The 14,160-nt window shown below is 40.0% G+C and overlaps 1 protein-coding gene across 1 annotated transcript in view; it reads left to right on the top strand.

Moving 5' to 3' along the window:
* LOC145409612 (peroxisomal acyl-coenzyme A oxidase 1-like) overlaps positions 1–14,160 on the top strand; it is a 215,424-nt gene that overhangs the window by 26,135 nt on the left and 175,129 nt on the right. Inside the window, exon 2 of the mRNA XM_080279965.1 lies at positions 11,736–11,874. Coding sequence (XP_080136091.1) covers positions 11,736–11,874 — 139 coding nt within the window. The remainder of the gene's footprint in view (positions 1–11,735; positions 11,875–14,160) is intronic.

The raw sequence follows: 14,160 nt of genomic DNA, 5'->3' as shown, positions 1-14,160 counted from the left end.
TTCCAAATATTTAAGCATTTACCTAATATACCTAATTGTGATATACACGGAATGTACTATGCTCGTGGGTTTCCGTCGCTGTTTCTCAATAAGTCGAATTTAGCTTTAAACTCGTTTAAGTTTTTAGACTGGACGATCTCTTTGTCCAGGCCATTCCATAAGTCTATACTTCTGTAAAGAAAGCTATATTTCTTGATATCCTTCAAGCAGCTTGGCTTTTTCAATTTCATTCCGTGTCCTCTTGTTGCACTCTTATCCCATACAAACAGATCTTCTTTTCAATTTTATCTACTCCCACCATGGTCCTGAACATTGCAATCATGTCTCCCCCTCTTTCTCCTTTCCTCTAAGGAGGGCAAATCCAGCTTTTCCAGCCTCTCTCGGTATGACAGGTCTGCCAGACTGGGGACTATCTTGGTTGATGTTCTTTGTATTCTCTCAATCTTGTTAATATCTTTCTTTTTGTGTGGGCACCACACTACCGCTGCATATTCTAACCTGGGGCGGATCATGGCCACTATCAATTTTTCATCATCTCCTCATCCATATAACGAAATGCTACTCTTATGTTAGTCAAGAGATAATAAGTCTCTCCAACTATCTTGTTAATGTGCTTTTCTGGTGACAAACTATCTTGGGCCAGCACTCCCAAATCTTTCTCTTGTCTCATTTTTGTGATTAATTCATTACCCAACAAATAATTCAGTGATGGCCTCCTGGTACTTTTACCCATTTCCAATATTTTACATTTCTTTACATTAAATTTCATTTCCCACGTCTGGCTCCAATCGTGTATCCTATCCAGATCCTCCTGCAGCACTTTACAATCCTCCTCAACCTCTACCTTCCTCAAGATCTTTACATCATCAGCAAACAGACTTGCATAACTGTTCACTCCATCTACCATATCATTTACGTAAATCAGGAACATTACTGGTGCCAACACTGAGCCTTGAGGGACTCCACTTGTTACTTCCCTCCATCCAGATATCCTATCCTTTATTACTGTTCTCATTTGTCTGTCTCTCAAAAAGTCTCTCATCCATTCCAGGAGTTTCCCCTTCAGTCCCCCTATATATTCAAGTTTCCACATTAGTCTCTTATGAGGTACCTTGTTAAAGGCCTTCTCTAAGTACACACAATCCACCCAACCATCTCTCTCCTGTACCACGTCAATTGCTCTAGAGTAAAAGCTCAACAAGTTAGAAATACATGACCTTCTACTTCTGAATCCAAACTGACATTCAGCCAAAATATTCATCTCTTCTAGATACTGTATTTTATCCATCTGTTTTCACGATCCTCTCGCACAATTTTGCGACCATGCTGGTTAGAGACACTGGTCTCCCTTATAAATTGGTACCACATTTGCCCTCTTCCATTCTTGTGGCACTTTCCCCTCTTCCAGAGAACACACGTGTTCTTACCTAATTGTATCTTTACAGGAATGAGTCAAGCTCGTACTGTCCCGTGTCTTAAACCATATTTTTCGTACATATCCTTAAATTTGTGAAATGTTTTGGCACACACTATTTCATTCGGTAGTGCATTCCATTGATCAATTGCTCTGTTTGGGAAACTGAATTTCCTTACGTCTTTATCACCTCTCTTCTTATGCAGTTTTTTGCAGTGTCCTCTTGCTGATGCTTCTCCAGATGTTAAGTACCGTATTTCGCGGCATGTAAGACGCAGCATTGTGAAAGACGCACCCTAATTCTGGCAGGGCAGTTCTGTGAAAAAAAAGTTTGCCCCAACCAAGACTGCAGTAAGGTTTCTTGATAAGAGCCATTACCACACAGATACACACTCACCTTTCAGAATCTATTCATTACTGATCATCAGCCTTTGGTTTCTTTTTTTATATACAAAGAATGGTACAGGAAAAGAAAACAATGCCCCTTCTTGACAAAACGTGACTGATATGAGCCACTATCACTTAGATACAATACTCACCTTTCAGAATCTATTCAGTACTGCTCATCATCCTTTAGTTTCTTCTTTTATGTACAAAGAATGATACAGGAAAAGAGAAAACAAAACCCCATCTTAACAAAACGTGACTTCAAACCACGAGGCCATCTCAACTTTGTTGATAAAAATGTATCAGTAAACTGATCTAAACACTGTTTTTAATATTTTATGAATTTAAAACCACAAATGAAGTCAATAAACTCTATTCTTTCATTCACTGACGAAAACATAAAATACAATGAATGTTCACATCAGTTCATTTATCCTAAAAGAACCCCGTCATATTCCACACCTGTTACGGAATTTCCTCACATTGCCTTGACTCAAGCACAATATCAGACGACTACCATCATTAATCATGCACTCTAACTAACCTGTAATTACCTCCACAAATAATATAAAAAGGCAGCACTTGTAAATACACAAATTACAATGTTTTACAACCAAAGTTCAATATAGCAAGGCTGCTTGGGAACAGGATAGACAGCTGTTTTTACTCTCTTCTCTCAGTATCACTCCTTCACTGTCAGCTATGTTTGCCTTGCAGCATCAACAATTAAAAATGTATGCTTCACTGATCATAATTTACTATAAACATTCATTTCAAAACATACTATGGTGAAAACATCCATTGTTACACCTTAGTAACACTGCTGCCTCCCAGTCGCTAGACAGCAGTCTCTACCCCTTCCTCTCAGTATCACTTCCTCACTGTCAGCGATGTTTCCCTTGCAGCATCAACAGTTAAAAATACGTTCTTCACTGATCACAATTTACTAAAAACAGACATTCATCTCAAAACATGTCGAGAATGGTGAAACTATCTCTTAGCAACACTGCTGCATCCCAAGCGCTGGACAACTGGCTCAACCCTCTTCTCCCAGTATCACTCCCTTACTGTCAGCTGTTTTCCTTGCAGCATCAACAATTAAAAATGCATATTTCTCTTACCAGAATTTGCTAAAAACTGACATCCATCTCAAAACATTCGAGTACTGTGAAAACATCCATTTTTGGTCTTAACACTGCTGCCTCCTAGTCGCTATGGTACACACACACACACACACACATGTACACACCACATGCAACATTCGCTCACCTCTGAAACATTTACATCAGTCCGTTTTGGAGTACCCAGTGGCTTTATTATATGCCAAAAACATCAAAATGTATTTGGTTGTTCAATATAAATATCATCACTTAAGGACATGAAACATCTCAAACAATTTATTCATCCAAACATCGTCAGTGCAAGACTAAAGGTATACAGCACCATTGATCCTAAATTTTCCATGGTTGCATCTGTCATGATCACCTAAAACCTATATTCACTTCATATTACTGACATGGTGAAAATTTCACTCGTCTTCAAATCCTGAGAATTCATCACTACTTCCCCCGAGTCCTGAAGCATCACTGGAAGTCATCACCATGGTCATCATCACTGTTTCACTGTCACTTTCATACAGTAAATGGTCCTCAGTACCATCCATTGAATTGCTTATACCACACTTCATACGATTTTAACTTGGCAATCGTTTTAACTGAGCACAGGCGATATTCAGACTTGGGGCATTTGATACAGCCCACATTAACCTCCTCAGTACATGTTTCCTGAACTGAATAAAATCATATGGCGAGCATGAATAAACTACCCTATAAAATACATTGCTGGGCTGAAGGGATTATAATAAGCGGATTATCAGTTCCCTTGCCTGACTCTTCCCACTTCTACTTCCTTAACTACACCCACACCAAACTCTCACCTACACCTTAGGATTCTGGTCGTTTCGGCCGTAACGTCCAAAATGGCAAACGATTTTACAACCTAACCTAACCTAACAAATTTGGACGTTACGGCCTAAATGATCCCCATTGCCGATCATGAGAGCTTTGCTTAGGCAGCAGAGATGCAGAGAGTGAACGTTGTCAATCATTCTGATCGCCGTCTGCTAAGAATACAGCAGAAATGGCGGACGCTGATTTGAATGCCCGTCAGGCACTGCTATTTCAGATATTGCATCAGTTATGCTACTCAGTGAATTTTATCCTATTTTCATAACAAAATACTGCAATTGGGTGTGCCCTGAGTTGCATAGACATTGCTAAAGTACTTCACTTAGCTGAAAAAGTGAAGCTGTAACTTCGTTAGCTTGCTAGAGTAGGGTGTAAGCTAGACACTAAACTGCTAAGTTGCTAAACCGCTAAACCCCTTGACGGTATTGGCCAGTTGAGCTGAAAACAATCCCGTGAATGCTTTGTGTTCTTGAACTTGCATGTTTTAATATCTGCTGCATATATACACTCACAAAATATCACAAAAGTAACTGACCTAATTAGGGTTACTGAATTTCCATACGTGACGAAAGTGTTTTGATGACTTGGCAGTTTCACTAGCCAGCATCTCTCCAGCATGATTGCTTTGCTAGTTAGTGAATGGACGGCAAGCAAAGTGGTCATGATTGCCTTTCAGAAGGTTAGCAGACAGTTCACCAGTGAGCATGTTAGCTTGCTAGAGTAGGGTGTAGGCTAGACACTAAACTGCTAAGTTGCTAAACCGCTAAACCCCTTGACGGTGTTGGCCAGTTGAGCTGAAAACAAACCGTGAATGCTTTGTGTTTTTGAACTTGCGTGTTTTAATATCTGCCGCATATATACACTCACAAAATGTCACAAAAGTAACTGACCTAATTAGGGTTACTGTATTTCCATACATGACGAAAGTCTGTTTTGATGACTTGGCAGTTTCACTAGCCAGCATCTCTCCAGTATGATTGCTTTGCTAGTTAGTGAATGGATGGCAAGCAAAGTGGTCATGATTGCCTTTCAGAAGGTTAGCAGACTTCACCAGTGATCATGTACGTTAGCTTGCTGGAATAGTGCGGATGCTAAACTGTTAAATTGCTAAACCGCTAAATATCTTCACGATGTTAGCCAGTTAAGCTGTAAACAAACCCGCGAAAGTTTTATGTGTTTCTGATCTCGGGTGTTTCTTAAATCTGCTGCATATACACACTAGTGTATATTATTTTTAAAAATAAAATCAAGTCTGCATACTGTAGAAAACACCTGTGGTTGCTAAGCATTGAGATGATCATCTTTATAAGAGTTTCTTCTCAGTGAAGCCTAACTAACCTGCCTTAGTCTAACGTGCAGGACGCATGGGGATATTTTAAGGTAACTTTGAGACAAAAAAGTGCGTCTTATATGCCGCGAAATACGGTAATCATTTATGTCTATTTTCTCCTTTCCTGATATGCATTTATATAGCATTATCATGTCACCTCTTTTCTTTCTCTCCTGTAGTGTTGGTAGATTCAGTTTATTTAGTCTTTCTTCGTAGCTTAGGTCCCTTAAGCTTGGTATCCATCTTGTAGCGGCCCTTTGAACTTTTTCAATCTTGTTTATGTGCTTTTTGAGATGAGGACTCCAGACTACTGATGCATATTCCAGGGTTGGTCTAATGGATGATGTTATTATCCTTCTTAGCATGTCTTCATTTATGTATGTGAATGCTATTCTCATATTTGCAAGCAGTGTATACATGTTCCGTACCTTCTCGCTGATGTGGTCAGCCGGAGATAGTCTGTTATTGATAATCACACCTAGGTCTTTCTCTCTTTCTGATGTGTATAGGGTTTTATTTCCTAACTTATAATCCCAATCAGGTCTTTTTCCACTTTTACCAAACTTGATTACATGACACTTGTCCACATTGAATTCCATTTGCCATGTACTACTCCATTCATGAAGTTTATTTAATTCTTCTTGTAGCTCTTTACAAGAGTCTGTGTTAGTAATTCTCCTTTGTATTTTTGCATCATCTGCAAACATATTCAGATAGCTCTCATTTCCATTGTTACTGTTTATATCATTTACATACACTAAAATCATGATTGGTGCCAGCACTGAACCCTGTGGTACTCCACTAGTCACTTCTTTCCATGATGAGTAGTTTCCTCTTAGTACTGTCCTCATTTCTCTTTTTATGAGAAAGTCTTGCATCCAACAAAACAGTTTGCCTCGAATTCCTCCTTGATGGTACAGTTTCCATAAAAGTCTTTGGTGTGGTAGTCAAAAGCTTTCTTGAAATCTAAATAGATACTGTCCACCCATCCTTCTCTTTCCTGTATTGTGTTTGTTACTCTGTCATAGTAGCTTAACAGATTAGTAACACATGATTTTCCTTTTCTGAAACCAAACTGTCTTTCTGTTATCATACTGTGTTCTTCTAGATGATTTACCCAAGCTTTTCTTATAAGTTTTTCTAATACCTTGCTTACAACACTGGTCAGTGATACTGGTCGGTAGTTGAGTGGATTTTCTCTATTTCCTTTCTTGAATAAGGGGACAATATTTGCTTTTTTCCACATATCTGGTAGTTTACCTTGACTCAAGGATTTCTTGAAAATTAAAAATAATGGTTTAAATAACTCCTTTGCACATTCTCGTAATACCCAACATGAAATTTCATCAGGACCACTTGCTTTTCCTCTGTCTAATCTACTTAACTCCTCCTGTATTACTTTTTCTGCTATTTGTATATCTGGTAGTATGTGTGGACATGCGTGTTCCACATAGTCCCTCTCAAAATTTTTTTTCTTCTGTAAAAACTAATTGGAAATTCTTATTTAGTGCTTCACAAATATCTTTCTCTTGTGTATAAGTGATTCCCTCGTCCGTAATGGATTGTATTATATCTTTTACTTTAGTTTTGCTTCTGATATAGCTGTAAAACAGCTTTGGTTGATCACTACTTTTATTTATTATATCCTCCTCAAACTGTTTTTGGGCTTCCCTCCTTATTCTTGTATAGTCGTTTCTTGCCTGTTTGTAACTATTGTACGCCCTTTCACTATTGTGTCTTCTGTATCTATTCCACAACAAATCTCTTCTTTCTTTTGATTTTTTACATTCTGTATTGAACCATTTCTGTATTTTCTTATCTGCTTCTTTGTGCTGTGGGATGTACTTCTGGACTCCTATTTCATAAAATTCACAAAAATTTTTATATACAGCATTTAAATCTTGTCCTCTAAGCTCATTTTCCCAATCAACTTCTAAGAAATACTTCTTTAGGTCTTGATAATTTCCCTTTTTATAGTTTAGGCTCTTTTTGTAACTATCATTGCTGTTTACTATGTCATATGCTATCCTGAAGTTATAGTTTAGTACTGCATGATCGTGTGTGTGTGTGTGTGTGTGTGTGTGTGTGTGTGTGTGTGTGTGTGTGTGTGTGTGTGTGTATTTACCTAATTGTGATATACAGGAAATGAGCTATGCTCGTGGGGTCCCGTCGCTGTTTCTCAGTAAGTCAAATTTTGCATTAAACTTGTTTAAATTTTTATACTGGAATACAAATGTGGGCGATTGTGTGTGTGTGTATGCGCCAACGCAAGATCGTGCTGGAAGAGTGAGAGAAGAGTTCTGGACAAATGTAGAAGTGTGCATGGAAAAGTTTGGAAGGAATGAGAGAGTGTGTTTGACTGGTGATATGAATGGTAAAGTTGGGAATGTGAAGGTGGATGGAATAGTTGGTGAGTGGGGTGTGCCTGCTGAGATAGATGAGAATGGCAGTGCGTTAGTGGACATTTGTGCTGGGAGGGGGTTGGTGATAGCGAATACCCTCTTCAGGCATAAAATGATCCACAGGTATACATGGCGAGTGATGAGAAGGGTGGGTGGTGAACTGAATGAAAGGAAGGCAATGATTGATTATGTGTGTGTGGATGAAAGGATGCGAAGATGTATATTGGATGCAAGAGTTTATAGAGGTTGGGGGAGTGGACTTTCTGACCACTACTTGGTGGTGGCCAGAATTAAAGTTCAATTAAGATGGAAGAATAGAAGAAGGGAAAGACGAGAGGAAGGAGTAGTTGCAAGGAGAGTGGAAAGGTTACAAGAGGATGAGAAAAAAGCAGAGTATAAGAGAGAAGTGGAGGAACGATTGGGCAAATATGAATTGGAGCAGATGGGGGACGTGGAAGGTGTGTATAGAATATTTACAGAAGAAATATGTGCAGCATGTGATGTGGTGTGTGGAAGGAAGAGAAGACGGAGGGGGGTGCAAGGAACAGCGTGGTGGACTGAAGAGGTGAAACAGGCTGTGGCACAAAAGAAGAAATCATACAATGAATGGATGAGGAATAGGGGCGTGGAAGAGGCTGAGAGGCAGAAGAGAGAGTTATATGTAGAAAGAAAGAGAAAGGTGAAAAGATTAGTAAGAGAGAGTAAGAAGAGAGTGGATGAGGAATTTGGAAGGAATTTGAGTGTAAAGTGGAGGGACTGTAAGAAAATGTTCTGGAGAGAGGTGAAAAGAGTAAGAGAGGGTGGAAGTGAAGTTAGCAGGGGAGTGAAAGATAAAAATGGTAGATTAATAGTGGAGAAGGGAGAAAAAGTGAGCAGATGGAGAGAACACTTTAAGGAATTGTTGAATGTGGAGGGTGGAAGTAATGTGAGTATAAGTGGCTGGGGAATGGCTGGGAGAAGGAGGGAGGTGAGAAGACAGGAAGAAATCAGTAGGATAGAAGTTGTGGAAGCAATGAAGAAAGTTAAATTGAGGAAAGCCCCAGGAATTGATGGAGTGTGTGGTGAAATGCTGAAGCATGGGGGAGAGATAGTAGTAGAATGGATGTGGATGATGTGCAGATTGGCCAGGGAGGAAGGTAGAGTCCCAAAGGATTGGAAGTCAGGTATAATTATTCCTTTGTACAAAGGAAAAGGGGAAAAAGAAGTGTGTGGTAATCATAGGGGCATTTGTCTTCTTAGTATAATAGGAAAAGTGTATGGTAGGATACTTATTGATAGAGTTAGAGAAAGAACAGAGGAATTAGTTGGAGAAGAACAGGGAGGCTTTAGGAAGGGAAGAGGTTGTGTAGATCATATATTCATTCTCAGATCTTTAGTGGAAAAGTTTCTAGAGAAGGGAAAGAAGTTGTATGCGGCTTTCATGGATTTGGAGAAAGCATATGACAGGGTGGATAGACTAGGATTGTGGAAAGTGTTAAGAATATATGGAGTAGATGGGAAGTTGTTGAATGCTGTGAAGAGTATGTACGATGGTGCGAAGGCTGCAGTGCGTGTGGATGGTGAACTAAGTGAATTTTTCTCTTTGAAAGTTGGGTTGAAACAGGGATGTGTCATGTCTCCATGGTTGTTCAATCTGTACATGGATGGGGTAATAAAAGAGGTACAAGGTAGGGTAGTGGATGTTGGAGTGGCCCTGGTGAGAGAGGATAGTGTTTGGAAACTCCCTGTGCTGTTGTTTGCAGATGATACTGTGTTGTTGAGTGAAGACGAAGGGGAGCTGCAAGGCTTGGTGGATGAGTTTGAGAGAGTGTGTAAGAAACGGAATCTAAAGGTGAATGTAGGGAAGAGTAAAGTGATGGTCTTTGAGAAAGGTGAAGTCAGTGAATGTACAGCGAGGTTGGATGGTGAGGAATTGGAAAATGTGAGTACGTTTAAGTACTTGGGTAGTGTGATGAGTAAGGATGGAGGTTTGGAGGGTGAAGTGCTTGAAAGGGTACAGCAGGGAAGAAAGGTTGCTGGTTCTTTGAAGGCAGTGATAAGAAACAGGGAAGTGAGCATGGAAGTGAAAAAGTTACTACATGACAGTATTGTGATACCAACTCTAACGTACAGAAGTGAAGCTTGGACGTTGTTGGAAGGACACAAGTCAAGAGTGAGAGCAGTGGAAATGAGTTATTTAAGAGGAGCCTGTGGAGTCACATGGAGAGACAGGTTGACGAATGAGGATATAAAGGAGCGTTGTGGTGTTGATGTGGATGTGATAGGAAGCGTTATGAGGAACATACTGAGGTGGTTCGGCCATGTGGAGAGGATGGAGGGTGAAAGACTGACGAAGAGAGTGTATGTGAGTGAGGTGGAGGGGGAAAGAGGGAGGGGGAGGCCGAGGATGAGATGGAGGGATGGGGTGGAGAGATATATGAGAGAGGGGGGTGTGAATTGGGAGCAGGGGAGTGAAATGGCGGGGGACAGGGCGACTTGGAAGCGATTTGTTTGTGGCCACCCCAAACGGGATTGAGGCGTCTGGCAATAGATAGATAGATAGATAGATCTCTTTCTCCAGGCTATTCCACAGGTCTATGTATCTATAAGGAAAAATATATTTCTTGATATCCTTCAAGCAGCTTGGCTTCTTCAATTTCATTTCGAGTCTTCTTGTTACTCTCTTATCCCATACAAACAGAACTTCTCTGTCAATTTTATCTACTTCCATCATGGTCCTGAACACTGCAATCATGTCGCCCCTCTCTCTCCTTTCCTCTAAGGAAGGGCAAATCCAGCCTTCCCTGCCTCTCTCTGTATGACAGATCTGCCAGGCTGGGGACCATCTTGGCTGCTGTTCTTTGTATTCTCTCAATCTTTGTGTGTGTGTGTGTGTGTGTGTGTGTGTGTGTGTGCGCGCGCGCGCGTGAGTGCGTGTTTCACTTAAACTGCCCCCACCATGCCACCGAAGCATTCAAGGTGAGAATATTGCAGTGTTTCTATGTTATGAAGTCTTTATTACGTGGATAAACGTCCTGAAAAAAATTCATGAAAATTACCCAAAACAGTGATCTTGGGGCTGGCTTGGGTACCATGAAACCCTTTAACATGTAAATGTATGGCTCCCATAACGTGAGATTCCCATAGAGGGGTGCCTTCTGGTTACAACATTCCCATGCTACATGGTAAGTGGCTGTATTGTGATACCAACTCTAAATTATGGATGCAAAGCTTGGACCTTGTTGGACGAACACAAGTCAAGAGTGAGGGGAGTGGAATTGACTTATTTCACAGGAGTATGTAGAGTTACATGGAGAGAGAGAGACTGACAAATGAGAAAGAGGGGAACGTTGTAGTGTGGATGTGATATAAAGTATGAGGAGAAATACTCTGAGGTGGTTTGGCCATTTGGAGAGAAGGGAGAGTGAGACTTCCGAGAAGAGTCTATGTGAGTGATGTGGAGGGGGGAGAGGGAGCAGGAGACCAAGGATGAGACTGAGAGATGGAGTGGAGAGGTATATGAGAGGGGGGGGTGAGTTGGGAGATGGGCAGCATAATGGCAAAGGACATGGCAACATGGAGGTAGTTTGTTTGTGGTTGCCCCTTACAGGATTAAGGTGTCTGGGAATAGACAAACAGAATCATAACTGTAGTGTTTTGTTCTAAGTTGATGTCATTCATCTCACCCCTTCACCCCACAGTTACAGAAGTTTTCAGTGTAAATAGCTTTCATTTATTTATATATTTTTCTGTAAAGTTCAGAGTAAATTTCAGAAATCATCATCATCAAGAAATTTTTTGTGTTATATATCCACTGCTGTCCATTCTGCTTAGCTGCCAGTTTCCCACAGTTTATAATGCCAGCTGTACAAAAAAAGGCGATATTTTGGAACACATCTCATCCTTATAATAAAGATTTATTTTAGAAATCTTAATCAGTTTGTCTTGAAATATTTTCTATAGTTTTTAGGTTGTGTTGTCATAACTTCTGAACAGTATTATCATTTAAGCTACCATTATTCACCTCAACTTGTATTTACAGGCACTCCTTGTTATACGTAAGGATGTGTTCCAAAATATCACAGCTGTTATCCTTACATTTGCTAATAAAATGTGGGAGAACTGGTAAATCAAGTAATAACACAACTTTAATCAGCATTTATCTTCTGTGATTTACTATAAACTTAAAAAATGAACACCCAAAAAGGCAGCATACAAAGCATAAGGACTAATTATGATTTTTTTTTTTTCTTCAGATAATATTCTGCTCAGTGACCCAGAACTTTCAGACCCAATACCACCTGACTACCTGAGTTATGAAGAACGCTATGCGAATGAACTCCGCAAGACCACGCACCTTTCCAAAACCCAAGAAGAAAAAGGACTAACAATGAGGTACAATTTGTGTGAGATAAGTGGTGATAAGTACTGTAAATGACAAAAATTCACACAATACTTCATTTCCTTTGTTATCTTACTTTCCTCTTCAAGTTAATATATCTAAGCTAATACAGCCTTGGCCTGTTGTCTGGCTTTCAGATAATGTTCTTTGATATGTGTCAGGGAAGAAAGGATGGATATACCCTACGTATGAATTAGACACACTGGAATAGTAGGTGAACTTTTGTCCTGACCGTACAATAGGCCGATGATGACTCGCTTTCTCTAAGTTTTGAATAAAACTCCTTGGATGTGGCAACGTTCCACTTGATGGGAAGTCTGAGATGGCAACATCCTTTTTTCCTCTTTTTGGAAGTGTTCCCCATAACTTGCCTTCCCTCCAAACTTAACTGATGGTGCTGAAGATTTAAAAGAAAGTTAATCTTGCAAAAATTTAAGCAAGGTTTATCTCTACTGTTTTAGATTAATAATAATGAAATAGTAAGCAGCATCTGGCACACCGCCACTCACCCAGTCATGCTCAAGTGACCCAAGGATTGCTTGTGTTTGTCATTATCACACTATTCATGGGTGTCTCTTCCAGCCTTCACTGTCATGCTTTTTTTATATATTTTTTCTATTTCTTTTAACCACTAACCTTTTCATGTTTAGCCCTCATCAGTCAGTCTTGCTTTCCACTTCTACCCTTAATCCGTTAACTGCTCTAGGCTATACAGCCTGGGCTGTTCCGAGTGCGACTGCTCAATACAGGCCTGGCTGTGCAGGTGAATTTTGAATATAGTGCCATGGTGACCAAGGCCGACCCATGCAAGCATGTTTGAGCCTTCAAAACCGAAACCGAAAAAGAAAAAGAAAACGAAAACCATACATTCCAATAGGGAATCAGACACATCGATGTTCATCCATGGCCTTACCAAGGTAAATATTGAGCCAATATTTCGTTCCTATATACTTTGGCATGTGTTCTCTCTATTCCAAAGACAAAATTTGGCCTTTGGGAAATTTCATTTTTACCCCTATGTCTGTGCACCACGGACACCTCTAAAAAACGCCATGCGCAGTTAATGGGTTAATATCTTCAGTTCTTTCATGAGACTGTCCTACAGATTCTATTACATGTTGAAATTTCATCACCTGTCAATGTAAATGACTCTAACCTTTTAACTCAAACTTCACCTAAAACTGCTATCTCTTCATCTTGAATGCCAAGTTGTAAAAGCAGATGAACACTAGACATTTGCTGCTAGTCAGAAGGAGGTGCCATGGGAATACTGAGGAGCCACAGTATTATCTTTTTCCTCCATTAACCTATGTGAAACAAGCTGCAAAAGGATGAAAATCTGGGTCAGGTTAAGGTACGAGAGTATAGTTGTTCCCCAACATTTTCAGTTTTTCCCTAAATTCAGAAGATGCCCTACTTTGTTGCCTTTTATTGCTCACAGTGCTCTGACTTTGTTGTCATGCCTGAATTAAATCTCTCATAGAGATTTAAATATGAATAAGAATACCTATACACTATTTTCTTTATTTCATGATTCAATGACACCTGTGGTTTGGACATTACTTGTAACTGCAGATTTTATCTGACACTTCTTCCTGAATATTATTGCTTTAGGATGTAAAACAAGCATTAAGAGGGTTTCTCAGAACTTTAATCCTGAAACCAATGAGCAATAGCCTGTGAGTGGCTCAACTGGTAGAGAGTTGGCCTGCAGTCCTAACGGACCCGGGTTCAAATCCCGCTGGGGTAGGGAACAATTAAAGGATTTGAATTTCATTAAAATCAGATTTTACTGATCTACCAGAAGACCTGCCGACATGTCGTCAATATACCCCCGCTAATACCAATACACCAGTCCTGTATGAGACAGCCCTAGCATGTATTCAATACGGACGATGGGTGTTGGCGCCGAAGTGGTGACATGTAGAGGTGTACGATATGTAGGAGGAATACTGGGCCTTGAAAGCAGGCTGTGAAGCCTATGCCCAGAGTCAGTCACATTATATTAAAAAAGAAAAAAAAAAAAAATCATACTTCTGTATAGGCCTACTGTATCTGTATTATGGTTTCCTCTCACGTAATATGAGACACACACAGTAACACCACTTATATATTGTTTTTACTGCTTTTTTTACCTAAATATTGTTCTCCCTGGCATATACTAAAGGAGATACTGTATAACTGCTGTGATAGTTGTTAGATACCACTCTGAGGGAAGGGTACTGGGAATTGGGGCATCATTTATTTGGGCAACTGTACTGTAGTGATGGTGAGATGTA

Source organism: Coenobita brevimanus, chromosome 82 (genome assembly GCF_032717465.1).
Source record: "Coenobita brevimanus isolate Jiangsu-jjx chromosome 82, ASM3271746v2, whole genome shotgun sequence".
In the NCBI taxonomy this organism is placed as follows: Eukaryota; Metazoa; Arthropoda; class Malacostraca; order Decapoda; family Coenobitidae; genus Coenobita; species Coenobita brevimanus.
The sequence above is the reverse complement of the archived record's forward strand: the minus strand, read 5'-3'. Positions and strand labels throughout refer to the sequence as shown.